The 21875-nt window shown below is 46.2% G+C and overlaps 2 protein-coding genes across 6 annotated transcripts in view; one reads left to right on the forward strand and one right to left on the reverse strand.

Moving 5' to 3' along the window:
- SPIDR (scaffold protein involved in DNA repair) overlaps positions 1-813 on the reverse strand; it is a 205366-nt gene extending 204553 nt beyond the window's left edge. For all 5 annotated transcript variants that reach the window (XR_012622636.1, XR_012622637.1, XM_074819713.1 and 2 more), the window contains exon 1: positions 780-813. Coding sequence is in view for 3 of the 5 variants with exons in the window: in XM_074819713.1 (XP_074675814.1) it covers positions 780-794 (15 nt within the window). In the remaining 2 variants the exon portion in view is untranslated. The remainder of the gene's footprint in view (positions 1-779) is intronic.
- A 12715-nt stretch (positions 814-13528) lies between these two features.
- LOC141921310 (ethanolaminephosphotransferase 1-like) overlaps positions 13529-21875 on the forward strand; it is a 56181-nt gene continuing 47834 nt past the window's right edge. Inside the window, exon 1 of the mRNA XM_074819768.1 lies at positions 13529-13585. Coding sequence (XP_074675869.1) covers positions 13529-13585 — 57 coding nt within the window. The remainder of the gene's footprint in view (positions 13586-21875) is intronic.

Below are 21875 nucleotides of genomic sequence, written 5' to 3' on the forward strand. Positions count from 1 at the left end.
GGCGCCTCTCCTGCCTCTGCTCGAACTCATGCCCAAAGAAGCCAAGATACTCAAAAGAATATTTAAAACTGGCAGTTTTGACAAAGTCTATTTCCCTCTCACAGTTTTACTTTCCCTGCCCTTTTCCCCTGACTGACACCTAATAAAAAGGCTGAATTACACGTTCCCCTCGGCGCAGCTGTGCTTGCACTGTGTAACGGTGAAGAAAAGGTCAATGTTGCGCAATCGAGAACACCACGAACGCGGAGACGGACGCGTTTCCCCGCCCCCCCGCTCCAGCGCGGCGGGTTGCCACTGCCCGAGCCCTGCCTCGGAACGAGCCGGGGGGAGCTCCCCTCCTCCGGCAGCCTGCGGGGCGCCGGGCGCGGGCAGAGCCCAGCAACGGGCCCCGCCGGGCCGCTTCCCGGCAGGCGGAGCTCGGCGGCCCCAGCCACCGCCTGCCTGGCCCGGGCACACGGAGCAACCACCCGCCGCCGGGACCACCCTTCCCCGGGGAGCCGGCTGGGTTTCCTTCTTACACCGCCTCGCCGGGCTCGGGTTTGGCTCTGAGGCGACAGCGGGGCTGCTCCTCCTCCGCCGCCACCGCCGCCAGCACCCCCCAAGTCCCGCCGCGGGGCCGTGAGGCGCGGCGGGTGGCCGTGGTAGGGAGTTGCCGCCGGCGGGGCCGCGCCTCGGCCCTCAGGGCAGGCCCAGGCGACAGTTACCGGCCGCAGGCACCGGCCGCAGCCCGCTCCGCTCCCCGCGGCCCCTCCGCTCCCTTCCCGCGCGCACGCAGGTACCTTCCTACTGGGCATCGCCCCCGACAAAGCAGCCACGTCCCCCGTCACGTGGCGGGGGAGCCCCAGGGGCGGGGCAAAGGGAACCCCCCAGCCCACTCCCCTCCCCGGCCGGCGGCCACACCCCCGCCCTTTCCAGCTTTGGCGCCGTAAGAGCGGCGGCTCCTGATTGGGCTGGCGGCGCACGGCGCGGGTGACGCCGCGGGGAAGGCAGGTCCTGAGGCGGGGAGGGTCGTAGTGTGCGCATGCGCTGGGGGGGCGGGGCAGGCGGTTGGCGGCGGGGCGAGGATAAGGTGAGGTGCGGTGAGGCGAGTCTGGCGGCTGTGGCCCTTTTTCCTTCCCCCCTTCTTTCCCCCCTGTGGTGGTGCAGGGCCTCGCCCGCTCCGCTCCTCTCCTCTCCTTCCCTCCCTCCCTCCCTCCCCGTGGGGCTGCCGCGCCTCCGCACCGGCCCCTCCCTTACAGCGCGGCGGTTGTAAAGGAGGTGTTAGCGGGCTCCGTGCCCGCCCACCGGCCCTGCCGGGGCGCAGGAGCCCCCCCGGCGGCGGCGGGGCGCCGCTCGGCTCGGCGGAGTGGCGGCGCAGGCACCGGGCGTTTTCTCGGCGGGGAACGCCATGGCTACCACGGCGTCCGACGTTTGGTCTCGCCCGGGTCCCTTCTCCCGCCGAGCTGCCCCCCGTGGTCCCCCGCGGAGTTGGGGGCCATGGGAACCAGGGGGGTGCTGCGGCATCGGCCGTCTGTGCCTGGGCACGGGCTGGGCTGGCAGCCCTGATTTCTAAGGGGGTAGTGGGGAGAGCTACGTGTGAGATGGATTTGTTGTGGAAGAAGTTGTCCAACCTGTGCTTTGCATCCGCCATCCTTTATCATACCCAAGTTCACCCAGAAGTAAATCTCAAAAATGCTGTTTAACACCACGAGGAAATAAACAAAACACTGGTATATAAACACTGGCTAGATATCTAAGCAAGTAACATCTAAACAGAAGCCACTTCATGAAAAATAGTGTTTGCTCTTAAGCCATTAACTTGAGATTTTTGACTTTCTAAACAAGCTGATAAATTTACAGGCAAAAAGGTTAATGTCAATGCCAAGATGTAGGGACTTGGAATTGAAACTGCTTTGAATGGACCTTTTCCATAAAACGGTGATTGCAACTAACTGAAGGAAAGAAAGGCTGATGACCTTTGAAAATGTTTTTCAGATATAAGTGAAGACACAGGCAGAAAAGGGACAGGTTATTTTTTTATTGCTTTTTGTATGTTCTTGAGAAGGTCACTTAGGCTGTCAGCGCTGCTGTTAAACAGTTAAGAATAATAAACAGCCTTTGTAAAATGAGATAATTGTATCTCACAGCTTAATTAAAATTTGTAGAGCATGTTTTGATAGAAGGTACTGTGTGACTGCATTTTGATTATTAAACCCTAATTACATATATCTATGTCTATAGTTTACAATTTGTATTTTTTCCAAGACACCCTGTGGCCAATACCTGTCTTGCATTCCCTTTATAAAACTGCCATTAATTAAAGTGGGTTTTGCAAACAGAGGAGAGCCAGAAGCAACATCATCATCCAAACCCCATACTGCCTTTGATTGTTATGTTCAAAACAGAGTTAAAAGCACTGCGTTCTCATCCTTTCAAAAATTTGCAGTATTTCTTCTAAAATTACCAAACTGACAAATGAATTCTATTATATATCATAAAAGTGGTTTTCTTTGATACTTGAAAAAGTATGTTATTGGACTATTCAGTTAAATAGTCGTATGTTAGAGCTAAACCACAGAGAAATACGTGGACCACAGAAGTCTGGTCTGCTTAGTGAGTCTGTATTACTCTTTTCTGTACGTAAACTTCCTAGGATTCCAGGGTGCTCACACCTGAGAGGAACTTACTTCTACAGAATCCCAAGAAGGTGACCCAATCAATAGATTCCCTTTATTTGTTTTCCTGTTCATCACAAAGAAGTACTGAAATTACATGGAAATAGAGGAAATGGGTCAGAAAACCACCCTATATATTAGGAATTAAAATAGAGCTGTGATTGTTTTTTAAAATAATGTTTCTGTGGAGAGAGAATAATAGATGCTGAGCTTCTCGACAAAAGCTTAAGTTTCATAATACCAATATGTTATTCTTCAAGTCTGTTAAAAATTTCTATGCATTATACCTTTGGAAGTCATAATTAACGCAATGGGCTATAAAATTTTTGAAGAACTGTTTTTTCATGTACGTATACAAGCATGTCTGTGTTTTCACAAGCTTAAATAATAGTTTGAGTCTGCTGTTTTATCTGATACACTGTTTGACTGTGCTCAAGATCAAATTTACCACTGCTCAGGGAACATAAGAAATTTTACACGTTTTTGCACTTTTGTTTCATGAAAATTCTATGAAAAATGTAAAATTCCTGTTAACAATAAAACTGGATTGCTTTAGTGAGGTCCAGAAAAAAAGAGCATTTATTTGTCAGTGGTGCTGTTGATTGCATCGATGTTTCTCAATCCATGTGTAGAAAGAACTTTTCCCTCAAAAAACCAAAATGTATTTTATACAAATGAATCAAAAGATAAGCAGGCTTAAATTACTGAAGTATGGGGAACTTGTTTATATTGATTGAATGTGTCTGTCCTTCATTCTAACATGGGTTTATAGATTCCTTTCGTCTTATGGAGCATTAAGTTACAGCTTTAAAAGCTTTCCAGTGTATAAAGCCTGGTACGGACAATGTCAAATTCAACACAGGGAAAGGTTTTTGGTTTGAGTCATTTCCTTAGTAAAGTTTTAAAAGTCACAAACATCCCAGCCACTTAACTGGGATGAGATAGATGAGGAAAAACTCATTAAGTATTTCAGAGCCTGTCTTTCAGGGTCAGCTGGATTTTTATGAATCTGTCAGGCAGAGGTGATCCCAAAGCCTAGGCTAGATCCCAGGCAGATCCCCAGTCTAGATCCAAAATAATATTTTCTTCTGCAGACTGTGTTACAGTTTGATGGTTCCAGGCTTTCTAAGGTTTCCTAGGAAACAACATGAAACACTTAAGACTTTTTAATCCCAAAGCTGCAGTGTCAGTTCCACTATAAATTAAATTGTACCATTTCACACCAGGGCAAGCTGTAAACTTGTGGAAAAAGTTAAAAAAAAAAAACCAAAACCCTCAGGGGATGCCAGATTTTAGTGAAGCAAATGGAGTCAAGTTCTTACATTCATGCAAATTAAAAATTAATAGCTGATTGCTTAAGAATCAAAAGCAAAAATAGGTTTTAAATGAATCAGCATACCCGGGAAGCCAACCCTTGCCACTAGGCCATAAAGTCACAAGGGGCTCCAGCCTCGGGGGCTTCCTGGCTGCCCACTGGCACAGGGTGGCTGCGCACTAGGCCCAAGCCGGGTTGTCTCAGCATCCCGCCACCAAGCGCTCCCTATGGAATCTTACAACTGCTGACATTTTTATGTCTTCTGCTATTTCTTTGTATTTAGTGCTATAAAAGGAATATGAGTACATAACTTTCCGACAGATGGTAACATTTGGGAAACATATTTGCCTACTTTTTATAAGATGTCTCTGTAGTTTAACGAGATAAACAAAATAAGATTTTCATAGAATCATAGAATAGTTTAGGTTGGAAGGGACCTTGAAGATCATCTAGTTCCAAACCCCTGCCATGGGCAGGAACACCCTTCACTAGACCAGGTTGCTCAAAGCCCCATCCAGCCTGGCCTTGAACACTTCCAGGGAGGGGGCAGCCACAACTTCTCTGGGCAGGTGCAGTGTCTCACCACCCTCACGGTGAAGAATTTCTTCCATATATCTAATCTAAATCTACCCTCTTTCAGTTTAAAACTGTTACCCTTCTCCTATCAGTACATCCCCTGATAAAGAGTCCCTCCCCATCTTTCCTGTAAGCCCCCTTTAAGTACTGGAAGGACACTATAAGGTCTCCCCAGAGCCTTCCTTCTCTTCTCCAGGCTGAACAATCACATCTCTCAATGTCTGTCCTCATAAGGGAGGTGCTCCAGCCCCCTGATCATCATCTTGGCCCTCCTCTAGACCCACTTGACCATGTCCATGTCTTTCATATATTGGGGGCCCCAGAGCTGGACACAGTACTCCAGGTGGGGGTCTCACAAGAGTGGAGTGGAGGGGGAGAATCACCTCCCTCAACCTGCTGGCCACACTTGTCTTGATGCAGCCCAGGATATGGTTGGCTTTCTGGGCTGTGAGTGCACATTGCTGGCTCATAGCCAGTTTTTCATCCACCCGTACCCCCAAGTCCTTCTCTGCAGGGCTGCTCTCAATCTACTCATCGCCCAGCCGGTATTTGTGCTTGGGATTGCCCCGACCCATGTGCAGGACCTTGCACTTGGCCTTGTTGAACTTCATAAGGTTTGTCAGGGCCCACCTCTCAAGCCTGTCCAGGTCCCTCTGGTTGGCATCCCTTCCCTCCAGTGTGTCGACCACACCACACAGATTGGTGTCATTAGCAAACTTCCCGAGGGTGCACTCAATCCCACTGGCCATGTTGCCAACAAAGATGTTAAACAGCACCAGTCCCAATACCAACCCCTGAGGAATGCCACTCGTCACTGCTCTCCACTTGGATATCAAGTCATTGACCACAACTCTTTGAGGGCAACCATCCAGTCAATTCCGTATCCACTGAGTGGTCCATCCATCAAATCCATGTCTCTCCAATTTAGAGACAAGGATGTTGTGTGGGACAGTGTCAAAAGCTTTGCACAGGTCCAGGTAGATGACATCAGTTGCTCTTCCCTTATCCATGAGCGCTGTAACCCCATTGTAGAAGGCCACCAAGTTCATCAGGCACAATTTGTCCTTAGTGAAGCCATGTTGGCTGTCCCCAGTCACCTCCTTATTTTTCATGTGCCCTAGCATAGTTTCCAGGAGGATCTGCTCCATGATCTTGTTGGGCACAGAGGTGAGACTGACAGGCCACTTTATTTCCTTTTTAAAAATGGGGGTTATGTTTCCAGTTATCCAGTCAGCAGGAACTTCACCAGACTGCCACAACTTCTCAAATATGATGAGTAGTGGCTCAGCCACTTCATCCACCAGTTCCCTCAGGACCCGTGGATGCATCTCATCACGTCCCATTGTGCACCTCAAACCTAATGCTCTCCTACAGTGGGTATTTCTTCATTCTCCCGGTTTCTGCCTTTGCCTTCAGTGACTTGGGTGGTGTGGCTGGAGCCCTTGCTGAGGCAAAAAAGTCAGAGTACCTCAGCCTTCTCCATATCCCAGGTAATCAGGTCTCCTGTTTTCTCCTGGAGAGGGCCCATATTTTCCCTAGTCTTCCTTTTATCACCAACGTACCCATAGAAGCTTTTCTTGTTGCCCTTAACATCCCTGGTCAGATTTAATTCTGTCAGGGCTTTAGCTTTTCTAACCTGATCCCTGGCTGCTCAGACAGTTTCTCAGTATTCCTCACAGGCACCTGTCCTTGCTTCCACCCTCTGTAGGCTTCCTTTTTATGTTTGAGCTTATCTAGGAGCTCCTTGCTCATCCATGCATGCCTCCTGGCATTCTTACCTGACTTTCTCTTTGTTGGGATGCATCACTCCTGAGGTTGGAGAAGGTGATCCTTGAATATTAAACCAGGCTTCTTGGGCCCTTCTTCCCTCCAGGGATTATATCCCATGATACTCCACCAAGCAGATCCCTGAAGAGGCCAAAGTCTGCTCTCCTGAAGTCCAAGGTAGCGAGCTTGCTGTGCACCCTGCTCACTGCCTTAAGGATCTTGAACTCCACCATTTCATGGTCAATGCAGTCAAGGCTGCCCTTCACAGAATCACAGAATCATCAGGGTTGGAAAAGACCTTGAAGATCATCGAGTCCAACCATTAACCTCACAATGACCATTCTCAAATACACCATATCCCTAAGCGCCATGTCAACCCGCCTCTTGAACACCTCCAGGGATGGAGACTCCACCACTGCCCTGGGCAGCCCATTCCAACGCCTAACAAACCGTTCTGTAAAGAAATATTTCCTAATATCCAGTCTAAACCTTCCCTGGCACAACTTGAGGCCATTACCTCTTGTCCTATCACTTGTTACTTGGTTAAAGAGACTCATCCCCAGCTCTCTGCAACCTCCTTTCAGGTAGCTGTAGAGGGCGATGAGGTCTCCCCTCAGCCTCCTCTTCTCTAGACTAAACAACCCCAGTTCCCTCACCCATTCCTCGTACGACATGTGCTCCAGACCCTTCACCAGCTTCGTTGCCCTTCTCTGGACACGCTCGAGTAATTCAATGTCCTTTTTGTAGTGAGGGGCTCAAAACTGAACACAGTAATCGAGGTGCGGCCTCACCAGTGCCGAGTACAGGGGTAAGATCACTTCCCTGTCCCTGCTGGCCACGCTATTTCTGATACAGGCCAGGATGCCATTGGCCTTCTTGGCCACCTGGGCACACTGCTGGCTCATGTTCAGCCGGCTGTCAATCAACACCCCCAGGTCCCTCTCTGACTGGCAGCTCTCCAGCCACTCCTCCCCAAGCCTGTAGCGCTGCTGGGGGTTGTTGTGGCCCAAGTGCAGCACCCGGCATTTGGCCTTATTGAAACTCATCCAGTTGGCCTTAGCCCATCGCTCCAACCTGTCCAGATCTCTCTGCAGAGCCTCCCTACCCTCGAGCAGATCAACACTCCCACCCAACTTGGTGTCATCTGCAAATTTACTGAGGGTGCACTCGATCCCCTCATCTAGATCATCAATAAAGATGTTAAACAGGAGTGGCCCCAAAACTGAGTCCTGGGGGACACCACTCATGACATGCCGCCAACTGGATTTAACTCCATTCACCACAATTCTTTGGGCCTGGTCATGAGCCAGTTTTTTACCCAGCGAAGCGTGTGCCCTTGAGCTTCACACTCCCCACCAGCCCCTTCTTGTTGGTGAGAACAAGGTCCAGCATAGAACCTCTCTTTGTTGGCTCCTCTATCACTTGGAGAAGCAAGTTATCATCTATGCATTCCAGGAACCTCCTGCACTGCTTGCACCCTGCTGTGTTGTCCCTCCAACAGATAGTGGGGGTTGAAGCCACACATGAGGACCAGGGCTTGTGAATGTGAGGCTGCTCCTATCTGTCTATAGAGGGCCTCATCTACTCAGTCTTGGTTGGGTGGCTTGTACCGGACCCCCACTATAAGCATCACTTAAGCCCAGCATAGCTATACTGCTGAGGGGAGGAAGGCTGATTGGCATGGATCTGTGTGCATCCATAGTGTTCAAGGCTAGCTGCTCCACAGCAACCTGAAGGAAGCTGGCATAATCCAAAGCAGAGCTGGGAAGAAGGTAAACATGTAAGCAGTGTGGACAGTGTTCGGCAGTCTTTCCCATTAGCAAACTGGAGGGAGCCAGAGCACAGGCTTGAGTACCATCTTGTGATTGTCCTTGATGCTGAGTTGTCAGCAGGGTCCCTGGCCTGGATCAGGCTCTGCCAGCTGGCATATTCCCAAGCACTGCCCTGGCACTGTTGAGGAGATAGCGCAAGCCAGGACTTGTTTTCAGTAGGCAGTATGGACAAGGCTGCCCTGACTTGGAAGAAGAGAGTTTAGTTATATGGTCACAAGACGTACCATGCTGCTTGCCTTCTGAGCCTAAGACTGGATTCAAGACTGTTTTATTTATTAGTATAGTATATTGACTAGTGACACTTATGTGATATTTTGTTTAAGACTTTTTCTTTCATCACCATGACAGTATGGAGCAAACCTCTAAGGAGCTGTGATCAGCAGCAGAGGAAACAAGGATTAAGCTGTCTGTTTAAAGGATCCTCTGTGATGATGAGTCCCATGGGTTAATCTCAGGGGTGGCTACCTTCAAATTCCAAAATTTGCCATAAAGCAGCTGAGAACCAAAAGGTGCTGCCCTGCCACTACCTACATTTCCTCAAACAAGGCCCTACTTTTTTCCTGTTATTCCTTCCATCTTCTTTAAACATTTCCCTTCACACATGATGCTGACTTTATGAGCCTGGTTTACTCTGAAGGTAAGGTTGTACGGTCTGTTCAGTGCTATGAACAGGCTGGATCTGGGAAGAGCTGCCCTGCTAAGGAGCAAGTTACCATCCATCAGTGCAGAAACACTTGCTGCAGTTGTGCAAGGTTCTGCAAGAAGCAACAGCTTCTGCTCACTCTATTTTGACACATACTCTTTTCAGAACAAATGACCTTTCCTTTCCAGGTAAGAAATGGATAGGCATCATGGGAATCCCCATACAGACTGCATCTGCTGGGAACACAGGAGCCTGCACCTGTCCAGAGTCACCTGTCCCCTTGCTGAAGGGTGGCACCCAGACACATCCAGCACAACCAGTACCCTACGATACTCAGCACTGCTTGTCCCTCAGCTGTGTGTTCTCCACACTATAATATCCATGGCTTTTAACTAACTCCAGCAACACAAAGACTCTAAATACAGACTGTGGGGACCAGACCTGCCGCTATGACCAGGCCGTATGTCACATACCTGCAGAATCCTACATGTCTCACTGAAAAGCACCTGCTGACCACTGATGTGGTGACTGTTGCCCCTACACGAGGCCCAGAGCACCAGGCGTGCTCTAGAACAAAGGCAAAGAGAGGACTGTGGTATGCAGCAGTGGCTCACCACACTTGCATTTCTTGCAAACACTGTGATAGCTAACAAGCCGTAATCTGGTTACACTACTTGTTTCATTTGTTTTCTAACCATTAGCCACATTCCAGACATATTCTGAAATTCACAAACTGGTTTTTGAATACTTTTGTTGATGTAGTAAAAGTAGCTCTCATTCAAATAAAATTGGAGGTCATCTTTAAGGTCCTTTCGTGATCTGCCAGTAGGATTCTACCTTCATGGAGCTTACCTGCCCATGGGCAAACGAAAACTGCAAATGGACAACTGTCTTTGGAACTGATACAGCAATGTTTGAGGATAGATGTGATAATTTTCTAGCATTCAATACTAATACTAGGTTAAATAGTCATGAGTTATAAACCAAGTTCACAGACCAAGATAAGCTTACAGAGAGCCTGAAACTTAAACTGAGCCTCTAAACTGATTCTAGCCGTCTGAGAAAAGCTTTCTTCTTTTACAGCATAGACATCCTGAATATTAATAGATTTATACTAACCCATGCAGTGATGGGGAGGAAAGCACTGCCAAAGTCCTACATGTTACACATTCTAGGGGAATCTGAGGTATCCCACACTGCTCCTGCTTTACCTGTTCCTCCCAGTACATTGGTCCCCTCTTCAGCTGCTTTGGTAGCTGATCCTTTTGGGTTTGCTCTCTGCATTATTTCTCTCTGCTTTTTCTTACTTCTTAAAGTAGGCAGGAATATACTATTAGATGCCTTCTAGATAAAGGCTATTGCATAGCAGGCAGCTTTAAGTTAGGGAATAAACAAGACACCATCATAAATTATTAAAAGCCGAAGTTGCCATACGAGGCAGTTTTCCCTATGCAAGAAGCTCCATCATTATTAATTTATTAATATAACTTGTAACAGAGAGAGTGAAAACTGAAAGCCAAGGATTTATTCTAAGCTATCCTGAGCCCTCATCTCTTTGCCTACCATTTTGATGGATTAAGAATATAACTTGTCTTGGTGTTTTGTTTCTTTTTTTTTTAAAACATAATTCATATCTGTGGAACAGCTATTCTTTTTAACTTTTTCTTGCATGTACCAGTGGTACAATATGCCTGCTCTTTCAAAATAATAAATCACTGATTTCCTCTCAGTACTACACATAATTAGCAGACAGCACTGAAGACCTGAGAATTCCCCGGCTGATTTCACCAGATTCAAATCTGGCCTTGAATTATTTTCCTCTGAGCTGCACAAAGCTGTGTTTAGGTTGTTTACTTAGTAAAGTCTGAACTGCCACAAACGTCCCAGCCACAGCTGTTAAAAAAACTTAAGCTTTTTCTATAGTGAAAGTTAACTGTGCTCTGATTTGGTCCTAATGCTCGTCTCATCCATATTCAAGCTCATGAAATGGAAATTTGTTCAGGTTATAACACTCACGTGCTGGTGCCGGTTAGCGCTCCTCTTCACTCATGCTACAACTCTTTAGTTTTCCAGAAAAGACACAAGAGAATGTGCTGCAGTACTAAGGCTGCTTTCACCGCTGTTCCCACAATCCTGCATGTAGGACAGATAGTTTGGATCACAGCTCAATTGTCTGGAAAAGAACTCTAAAACATCTCGGATTGAAAAATACAACCATAGAATAACATCTAAACATATCCATGGGTATGCATGAAAACAGTGAGGATATCAGGTGTAGCAGTAAACCATGTGGCTGTGGGTTTTGCTCTCACCTGGGCTTGGCTAGCTTGCATGCCTAAATCAAGGAAGTTTCTTAAATCAAAGGCTAGCACATGTCAGTATAATTTTCACAGTATTCTCAAACATCACGTGTAGGAGTCTGGGCCGCGCTGGGAGAAAGTTAGTGCAGACAGAAGAATGCAAGGACGAAGACAAGGCCAGCAAAATAAGGCTGGCAAAAACACACAAGACAGCAGATAAGTGAGAAACACCTGTGGTCAGCAAAAGCACACAAGTCTGAGCAAAACAGGGTATGAGATAAGGGAGTTTTGGCAAGTTTTGGGCTTTACGTGCTAATTGCAATTAACCGATGCAAATGCTTGTAGAGGCACGTGAACAGCGCGTGTAGATGACCTGTAGCCTATTAGAAGATAGATGAGTGCGTGTACGGAACTTAGTAGAGTATAAATATAACCAGAAAAGAATAGAATATAGAACAATAATATATAATAAAAAGATGGACGACCTGATCATTACATTGGTGTTGCGTCGTTTCTGTTCCCGCACGGAGAAATAAGGACCCCAGCTAATGGTGACCCCGACAATCACGTTACTTGTGTCATAGCTTGCTCTGCAACGTTCCATACCCAGTCACCAGTCTGTTTCCCTCTCTTCAGTATAGCTTATCTAACACTGCCTCCTTTGATGTGCTCATTAGCAGACATAGAATATGCTGAGGTACGAATTCATTAAATTGCTTTTTTACATATATGCAGTCTTTTACATTCTCTGTTTAGTGGAGTATTTATGACAGTTTTTTTTTAAAGTGTTTCATTATCACCAAGAGAGTTTTGAGAACAGGAAATAAAACTGTGTGCTATATCTGCTATATCTATCTATCTTCTACATCTATATCTTTATGACAGCACACCTTTTAACACAAATTTAGAGGCCTGCAAAGAGAAAAAATACTTTGTGACCTTCTAGCTTTCAGAAAAGCAAGCATATCTTCTACCACTGTCCATCACACTGCTAATAGTTGTTCAGCCAAATTTCTGCTTTTGTGTTTGAGGTTTATGAGTGATGAAAGAAAGTGATAACTATAAAATGGTTTGGTCGATTTTAGTAACTTACTTGCATAAAAAAATTGTGCCGAGTACAGTAGTAGTCACGAGTCTTTTCTTAGATATCCTTGTAGATTAATTCAATAGCATAATATGACTTAAAAACCTGATAATGAGAGGTGAAGGGAATCCAAGTCAAAATCCAAGGTATGAACACTAACTAAAATTAGAGTTGTCTCCTGAAAAATACGAGCTCCAAACACTTTAGCTTTCCGAAGTGGAATCAAGATTTAACTCAGTAACTGAAGCTGAGTGCTACAGTTGTGGATTGTTTTCAAGAGCAGAAGTTTAGATGCTGCTGCTGGAAGCAGAATGTAGGTGTAAGCACATCTCAAGTGATTAATGTGTAATTAATAATACAGAACAAGAACCATTGTATACAGTTTGCACTTAGTGATTTTAACTTGTATATAATTCCTATCAAACCTGCACAGTTTGTAAAATAACACTGGCTCTCACAATGCATTAGGTGCCTGGAAGAGCTTGCAGGGTGCGAGTAATGGGTTTTAATTGATTTCCTTTCTGGACAGATTCCATTTGATCAATCACATCTCAGCCCCTGATGTGTATGATTTCAGCTTTCCCTCTAAGAGTGTGCAGCGAAGGTAACACAAGGTGTCATGCCATACGCTTAAATGCATTTGCAGCTGAAACATTCCTCCTGGTGTTTTCCAGACTTTGGCCTACACCACTGCCTTGCTTCCCTGGAAATCAGGTGGTGCAGAACGTTCTGCAGGCTGATGTGCTACGAAGGGCTCTGGTGCCGGTGTTTTAATAAAGAGATGCAAGAGGCAGATTATTGCTGGAAAGGAATGGCAATAAAATCTTTAAACCTCAGTGTCACCTGTTACTAAAACACTTCAATAACAGTGGTTTGTGTGCTGTCTCCACGGGCGCATCTGCGTACGTATTATACACATGGCACCTTTCATACAGCTTTAACCAGAAAAATAGTTTCGTGGCCTGATACTGCAGCGTTCCTTGGCTTAGGGCTCGCTGTGGCCACGGGAGGCTGCTGCAGGCTGTCCCCAGTACCGAGTACCACGAGGAAATTAAAGGTTTATAAAAGCCGCTGATGGCCGGCGGGCACCGAGGCCGCAGGGACGCGCCGGGGCCGCGGGGAAAAGCCTGGTCCCACGGCCGTGGGCGGGCGGGAGCCGCCCGGGGCGAGGCCCCCTCCGGCGGGCACCCAGCCCCGCGGGGTCCCCGCTCCCCGGGCCGCCAGTGCCGCCGCCGGTGCCCGGCAGCGGAGGGCACGCCCCAGCCCCAGGGGCGCGGCCGGGGAGCCGCCCTCCGCCCGCCCCCGGCCCCGCCGCCTCCCTCCCCCGCTCCCTCCCGGCGCGGAGCACGGCGGGGCGATGTGGCGGTGGCGGTATGTCAGCGGCCCGCAGCTGGACGGCTTCCGCCACTACAAGGTAACGGCCGGACCCCGGCGGGGCGGGGCGGGGGGTCCGCGGCGTGCAGCCGGCCCGCCCTCCCGGTTTGGCGTGTCCGGGCTCCTGAGGGCTCCCGGCTTGCCGGCGCCGTTTGCTCCGCTCCGCGGCGGCTGAGCGCCCGGCCCCGGCCGGCCCTGCCATCCCCCCGCTCTGAGGGGCCGCCGGGCTCCCACCTGCGGCCGTTCGGCCAGCGCCGCCCCCCCGGGGCTCCCCCGGGGCTCCCCCGGGATCGGCGAGCGGGAGGGCAGGAGCTGGGCCCTTGCGAAGTGGCAGGTCTCGGTGGAAACAAAGTTAACTGGGCTTTAAGGGAGTAGGGAGATCTTTAAAAGCCCTCTACGCTTTAAAGAAACCTAGCTTGGGGGTAGTTCGGCTGTTCTGTAACAAAGTGTGCACGGACGGGGCTTGTCTGGTTCTGCGCAAATTCTTTGTACGCAGGAATGCTTTGGCTTTGAGAAATTAGTAAGAAAGCCAGCCAAAAAAAGCTTACTTTAAATAATTTGAACTAAACCTCGTGTTTGCAAATAACAGGCCTGCAGAATTCAAATGAATGGGTGGATCGTTAGATATTTTGGTTTCCCAATGTTGTGTTGCAGACTTATAAGATACCTGGGGTTTGTTCCCAGGACACGGCAGGGGTGTTGCAGGGGATTGTCCACATTTGCTTTCGTTGAGGTGCAGGTGTCAGAGACAGCCCGTGCCACCCTGTTCACACACCCTCATCCTGCTCCCTGTTAAAAACATGGGGGGCACGTCAGCTTCCACCAGCATGACGCCCAACCTTTTATTTTATGTTCAGTTTCCCAAAGCAGCCCCTACCCTGCTCTCCCCATGCTTCTTGCCTTCTTGCTTTTACCGTGAGCTCTCCCGTCCTGGCCTCTAACCAAGGGCACTCAGCTTCAACTGGCTCCTACCAAGCCCTTCCCTTCATGGTGGGATGAATGATGGTGGAGTAACTGTGGTTTCAAGAGCCTTCCTCGGGTCACTTATTTACTAGGAACTTGTGCACAGCAGCTTCTTAAGATGTACCAACCTGTTTGTGTGTCTCCAGTATGAGTGGGACAAAACAAGCTGCATCTGGCCACTGGGTTTAAGTTGCACAGGCCTATGCTTGAACAGTGGAGCCACAGTCTAGACTGAGATCACCGGAGGAAAAATAGTAAGCTATTTTTTAGCATAAACAGACATTATTATTTAAGTAACTTTCCTAAAATATTTGACTTTGTAGTACAAATACAAGGAACGCTTGTATTACATTCTTCCTTATCACTTGAATGAAAGTAGCTGCAAACAAGTACAGATGGGGAAGAATCAAAATAACTTTTTTTAAAAAAACTTGTAATCATTCGTAAGTGTAGTACTTATGAGTTACAGGGCAAGTGATTACCAAAAGACAGAATCACATATCAAAACGTTTTAGTTGAGTATATTAAAATTACTTTGGTTTCTTGGGAGCATTGCAAAGGCCAGAAAATGTTAGGTGGTTTTCTTAACTATAGGCATCAGCCAACACACTTGAGAAGTATCTGTTCAGCTATGTTCTGGAAAACTATGGTTGAACAGGTTTTAGAAAGGTGAAATCAAATAATCAGATGTGAGGTGACTTGGGACTGGTATGCCCTGGAAATAAATAAATCGACCCAAATGACACAGGTTACACCCAGAGAAACACAGCTGCGTGAGGTCAGTGCTGCCGAGCTGGTGAGGTGTCTGTACTGTCTTCCTGGTGCTCCAGGTTGCAGGAGGACTTGGCAGGTGGTAGCAGCTCTGCCCATTCCTGAAGTGCTGCTCACAAAGGGTTAAAGTCTTCCAAAAATGCAAAAGGAGTGCAGCAAGGAGAGGCAAGGAGAGGCTAATCACTGCCACCATCTCCTCCCCGCCTCCTCACCTCACCCTCCCATGCCTAGGGCTGCTACCACAACCAGAGCTTTGTTCTCACCACCTCCCAGGCCTGAGACATGCTCTTCAACCTCTTATTGCCCTCTGGCTGCCATATCCTAAATTCCCCCCTTTTCAGTCTAGGGTCTTACCTCATCCTGCTCTTCCAGCTTCCTAGCCCGGTTGAGGAGATTGCTGCTGCCTTTGCTGCCTGCTCAACAGGACTGGTGCTAAACTCGGATTACTGTGCCCAGCAGACACAGGTTACCTCTTTTTACTACCACCTGACTGTCTCTGTAGTGTGTTTCCTGGTGGACCCAGTTCTAGCGTACTGTGGAGGGATACGTGGGCTGGCGCTGTGAAGAGCTGGGTAATCTCTGAAAGGATTTATTAGCACACGTTCAATCTTGAGCTAAAACAATGTATTGCTTCCAGACCTGAAGCATGCCTAGGAAGCTAGGTAGGAGCATCCATCTCTCTCTTGTGCATCACATCGCAGCATTATATTTGCACTAGTATCAGTGGCTTAATATGCTCCACACTCTGCACAACTTATCTGCTGAGCTGATCCGGGAGCTGATCATAACGCAGCTTAAAAGAATAATTTGTGTAATCAACTCCTTTCCTAAAGGTAAATTTGGCCTGAAAAAAATACTGTTCAATTTTCAAAATTTTCACACAGCTGAACTCATTTCTCTGCCGTGAATGCTGCAATTGTATGTCTCAGACACTGTCTGTCTCCTGTTAACAGTTGGAGGAGGGCCTTGGCAACAAAATCAGGTGGTTCTTTGCAAAGGGAATGGCAAACCTAATGAATGCAAAGACTTCAGCACCCTTCAGCATTGTCAGGTCCGTGTATATTACACTTTTGAAGCAACTTTACCCCAATTGCCAAGCTTTGGTTTACATCACAGAGTGACCCCCCAGTTCAGTGTAAAACCTTCTGAAATCCTTATAGCATGGACATTGGATCCTTAGGGCTAGCTATTTCACTTAACAAATCTGTTCAGTTTGCATGTTAATGTGGATTCAGAGATTTGGTTTTCCTTTTTCTGCTCAAAAGTGCACTGAGAGGAGGTGGATATGTGATGGTGAGACAGTTCAGACAGCCCTGGGTACTGCTGCTGTGATAATTCTACCATCTTCTTGCCCGTGGGGCAGGTGGGCAGGTACTGATTTCAGGACAGTTGCATGCTCAGGTGATTTGCTGCAACTGTAGAGCAGAAGCAACTCATACTTGGTTTTTGTGCTATTCCCTAGGATCTGGAGTGACACAGCCGAAAAGCTGGAACCAACTGGAATTATGAGGCTTGGGTTATGTTACTCGTACTTTTATATTTCTGTTATCAGCTTTTTGGAGTTCTAGAGGAGCACCTATGGAATTACACAGTTGCCTTTTTTCCTGCCTGTTTGGATTTCTGTTGGAAATAAGCAGTTCTGAGACAGCCAGGTGATGAGTACAAATAAAAGCAGAATTTGGTTCTTTATTTTTATCCTCCTCACTAGAATGCAATAATGTTAATGATGAGCTCTTGTTGCCATTGCCTCTTCTCATCACTGCGATCTTAGGATTTCCCTTGCTAATCTACCTTGAATCAGCTTTTCTACAGCACCTATGCACGGAGATTTTCCATGCCAGAAAACTTTGACACCTTATCCTCTTTCAGAATAAAAGAGCACTAAGAATAAACTATAGAGGCTTGTCTCAAAGAACAGGTCTTGGAAAATATGATTTAAAAAATCAGAAATAATATTAAAAATTAAGGTCTAAGGCTCCACATTTTCATCTTGGTATGTCCACACTGTTTCTATCCTTTAAGTCGTTTTTAGTGGGTAACTCCCTGTGCGGAGAAGGGGATGGGGCAGTAAGTGAGGTATATGTGATTTCATTTCAGTGACACTTCTGATATTGTCCCACATTCTCATAAGTAGGTAGAGGGAAGTAAGATAAAAGCAGTGTAAAATGGAAACATGTTACTCTACAAAGTACTTTTGAGTTCTTTGTCAAAGTAGGAGTTTCTGTCAAATGGGATCCAACCTACAGAGCTGTCTCTGTCCTGGCTCTATTGCCTTTCAATACTTTCATTAATTAACAGAAGGGAGATTACTCTCATAAAATTTTCATGTGATACTAAAGCACTTTGAAGAATAGGCTTATGATTTTAAATGTTCCTGAAAAAGGGATATAATGGCCAGAAATCAATGTGAGGAAATTCAGTAGACAAGGTACAGTGCTTAGGGGAAAGAAAATCAACATTTTGAAAATAAAATAAGAGAGAGCAGACTGCAAAAAAGATACCCAGGGATCAGAGTGTCATCAGCATTGTGGCTGTTACAATAAAGAGAAAAAAGCTCTTAGGTGGAAAGTGTTATAGATATGTCAGAGGGTTACATATGGTCTTGTAGCTGATGTCCTGATCAGGTATCAGCTGGAATAATGTGTCCTGCTTGCTTTGACACACAGTTTACAATCTACAGAATGACATTAGGAATATTAAGAGGCTTAATAAAGATGAACTGTGAGTACTGTGGGAGTAAGAGCCTAACAGCCAGTTAGTCTTCATGCATGCCCTTTTAAAGAAAGACAGTACGTAAGTTTTGGCTGCATGAAGAGAAATTTAAGGCGGAGGCTGTGTCAGTCCCGTGTTGATAAGGGTCGCCGGAACAGGTACTAAGGGGGATTGTGCAATAGTTTTATCAGTCTTAAGAAATGGTTCAATTTCTCTGTGGGAGGGTCTACAGTCTAGTGATGAGTGTTAATAAACAGTTGCTTACACCTTTTTTAGTCAGGCTTTGGATAATGTTCTATTTTCATCTTTCAACATAGTTGTTTATCGCAAGCAATTGTCTTGTTACCTCATGGTAATTTGATCTGCTTCCTGAATGTATACTAAATGTGATCCTGTATTAGGTGAAAGTGCTGGACTAGAAGACTTCTCAAGTTACATCCCAGGTTAGAGAAACAAGATCAGACATATGATGATAATGTTTCAAGGCTCATACTGACTTATGCCAAAAGAGCAAAGTGTGATGAGTATAATCTAGTGAATTACTTTCTGGGAGTTCAGGGTCGGTCCAGATACAAGACTAGATTTCTGTTAAGTCTTTATGCATTGCCAATGCTACCTGTGTAACTATGAGATTTAGAAACATAATGGGTTCTGCTCAAATTGATTGAACAGGAGTCTTGCTTTCGACTCCGGTAGCACAAGGATTTTACATGATTTTGAAAATTTAGGACAGGAGATTCTCATTTGTATACTTATCTGGAACTTCTTAGGAGACAGTTAATACTGTTTGTGATTACACATGGACAATTTTATATATATTGAGTACATACATTACAAGTTTATTATATAGTGTTTTTTGCATATGGTATTTTTAGGTTTTTTTCCCAATTCTTAATTCCAAATATTGTTTGAAAGCTGTTATCATCAGTTTTATCTGCTGTAGTTAGTTTTTTCAAACCACCTCAGTTTAACAGAGCCCTTGAATATTTGAGGCAGTGAAAACTAACATTTTCCACTTTCCATAAAACTGGTGAGTCAACAGCCCACTGTTCTACAAATAAAATTTTGCAGCCTTCTTCATAGTACTTTGGTGGATTGAAGGACTGAGGTTGTAATTAAAAGTTGTTGAATAATATGTGAAATAAAACAAATAATTCATTACCCTTACATTTTCTGTCACCGTATTCATGTGTAGAAGAGTCGTGGGCCAACTGAATTACATAATTCTGAAAGACCATCTTTGTGCACCCACCATTTCTTATTCCTCATCCTGTTGTAATGGTAGCTGACATAATGTAGCACTTCAAGAGGTCTGTAATCATTATTTTCCTTCTACATGTCATATGCTAATGATAATGAGCCAACAACATAATGAAATCACATCACAGAGATGCTGCATTTGATATTACTTGCTGCAGGACTTTTTTCTCAATGATGGTGTAATTGTACGTGGCTTTGAGTGCCACCTTATGCCCATGAATTTACAGAGGTTCATTAGATCACTTTTGGGACAAATATGCAGGATATAGAGTTGTATGCCTTGTTGAGTCTCATAAAAGTACAAATACCAACCACATAATTTAATTTTATTGCTTTATTAAGAGATATTAGTGTTCTGAAATGCTCATTGGATTTTTATGTGTAGGATATACATGTATACACATTTACATATTTGTATGCATTTAATTTTGTTTATTCATCTGTGTTTTAATAGAAGACTGATTGCAAAGATGTATATATGATTTGGATGCCAATTATTTGTTATAAATCTAGGGGAACTGTTCTATAAGTGTTGTTTTGTAGAGAGAGGAACTGGTTTTTTTCATCTTTCTCCTCTCTTGTGCATCGGGATACTAGATCACACAACCATTTAGCGCATGTGCTACAGAACCCCTGTTTAGCATCTCTCATGAAAACTGCAGCCCACTTTTAATCTGCCTGCCCTTTTGGGCCTAGAGCGGTTTCTTTGGGTTTCCCAGGGATTTACATACATACTCTGGCAGAGCTCCAGCTGGATGGGAATTTGGTCTACTGTTTGATCTTTAAAGGGCTGCTGGCACCTCCAAAAACACATGTTTATACACACACACACGAACAGATGTAGCACAAAATTCTGCTTTCATTTCCTTTTACCAACTGTAGAAGACCGGTTTACACAAAAAATACATAGAAATCAACTTCCTTGCCATGTTAGAGCTTCTTCGAATAGGGATGTGTAAGGATCTTTTTGTGCAGTTCCTTGAGAGTGTGCAGGCTTTTTGGCAATCTGGGACGGCCTCTACCTTTGTCCCTTTATGGCAACAAATGTGCATCTGCCTTCTGTTATCCCTTGCTCAGTATTTAATTGTATTTCTGTGTTCTTTCCCATCATTTTGGCTTAGCTGTTAAGTGTTTGAACATGTCCCACTAAACAAAGCCTTTTCCTGAAGACAAGTTAGGCAGCATCCTTAAGATAACTACTGATGATTGAAAAATGGTTGCTGACTTCCAATGTTATCCCCTCTACAGCTCTCCCTGCTCTGGGTGCTTACAGGCCTGGCAGTAAAGAATCAGATCTATCTAGTCTCACATAGTGAGCAAGAACCTCACTGTTGGGGCCAGCACATTATGACTTCTTGCTCCAAAATGTGCTTCTCTCTCAGTTGTAGTGTGACTCTGATGTCTCTCATACGTCACACATTTCAAGCATAGCTAGTCAGCAGATCTGTGATTCATCAGCCCTTTACTCCTGGCAAATGGGATTGTGGTAGGCAGGGAGCTGAACATGAGCCCTCAGTGTGCCCTGACAGCAAAGAAGGTCAACAGCATTCAGGGTTGTATTAACAGTAGCACAGCCCATTAAGTAAGGGGAAAGTAATTATCCCCCTTTACTAGGCCACATCTAAAATACTGTCTCCAGTTTTGGGTCCCCAATACAAGAAAGACAACAAACTGGAGCAAGTTTCAATAAGGCCAAATGCCAGGTGCTGCACTTGGGCCACAACAACCCCCAGCAGCGCTACAGGCTTGGGGAGGAGTGGCTGGAGAGCTGCCAGTCAGAGAGGGACCTGGGGGTGTTGATTGACAGCCGGCTGAACATGAGCCAGCAGTGTGCCCAGGTGGCCAAGAAGGCCAATGGCATCCTGGCTTGTATCAGAAATAGCGTGGCCAGCAGGGACAGGGAAGGGATCTTACCCCTGTACTCGGCACTGGTGAGGCTGCACCTCGATTACTGTGTTCAGTTTTGGGCCCCTGACTACAAAAAGGACATTGAATTACTCAAGTGTGTCCAGAGAAGGGCAACGAAGCTGGTGAAGGGTCTGGAGCACATGTCGTATGAGGAATGGCTGAGGGAACTGGGGTTGTTTAGTCTGGAGAAGAGGAGGCTGAGGGGAGACCTCATCGCCCTCTACAGCTACCTGAAAGGAGGTTGTAGAGAACTGGGGATGAGTCTCTTTAACCAAGTAACAAGTGACAGGACAAGAGGGAGTGGCCTCAAGTTGTGCCAGGGAAGGTTTAGACTGGATATTAGGAAGTATTTCTTTACAGAACGGTTTGTTAGGCGTTGGAATGGGCTGCCCAGGGCAGTGGTGGAGTCCCCATCCCTGGAGGTGTTTAAGAGTCAGGTTGACATGGCGCTTAGAGATATGGTGTATTTGAGAATGGTCATTGTGAGGTTAATGGTTGGACTCGATGATCTTCAAGGTCTTTTCCAGCCTAGATGATTCTGTGATTCTGTGAAGTTCAGCAGAGGCCACTGGGGTAGTTGGGGCTGGAGCACTTGTTCTGTGAGGAGAGGCTGAGGGACTGGGGCTTGTTTGGCATAGAGATGAGACATCTTCAGGGGCACCAAGCAGCTATGGGGAAGTCCCTGAGAAGATGGAGCCCGGCTCTTTATAACTCTG

The sequence above is a fragment of the Strix aluco genome, chromosome 1 (genome assembly GCF_031877795.1).
Source record: "Strix aluco isolate bStrAlu1 chromosome 1, bStrAlu1.hap1, whole genome shotgun sequence".
NCBI lineage: Eukaryota > Metazoa > Chordata > Aves > Strigiformes > Strigidae > Strix > Strix aluco.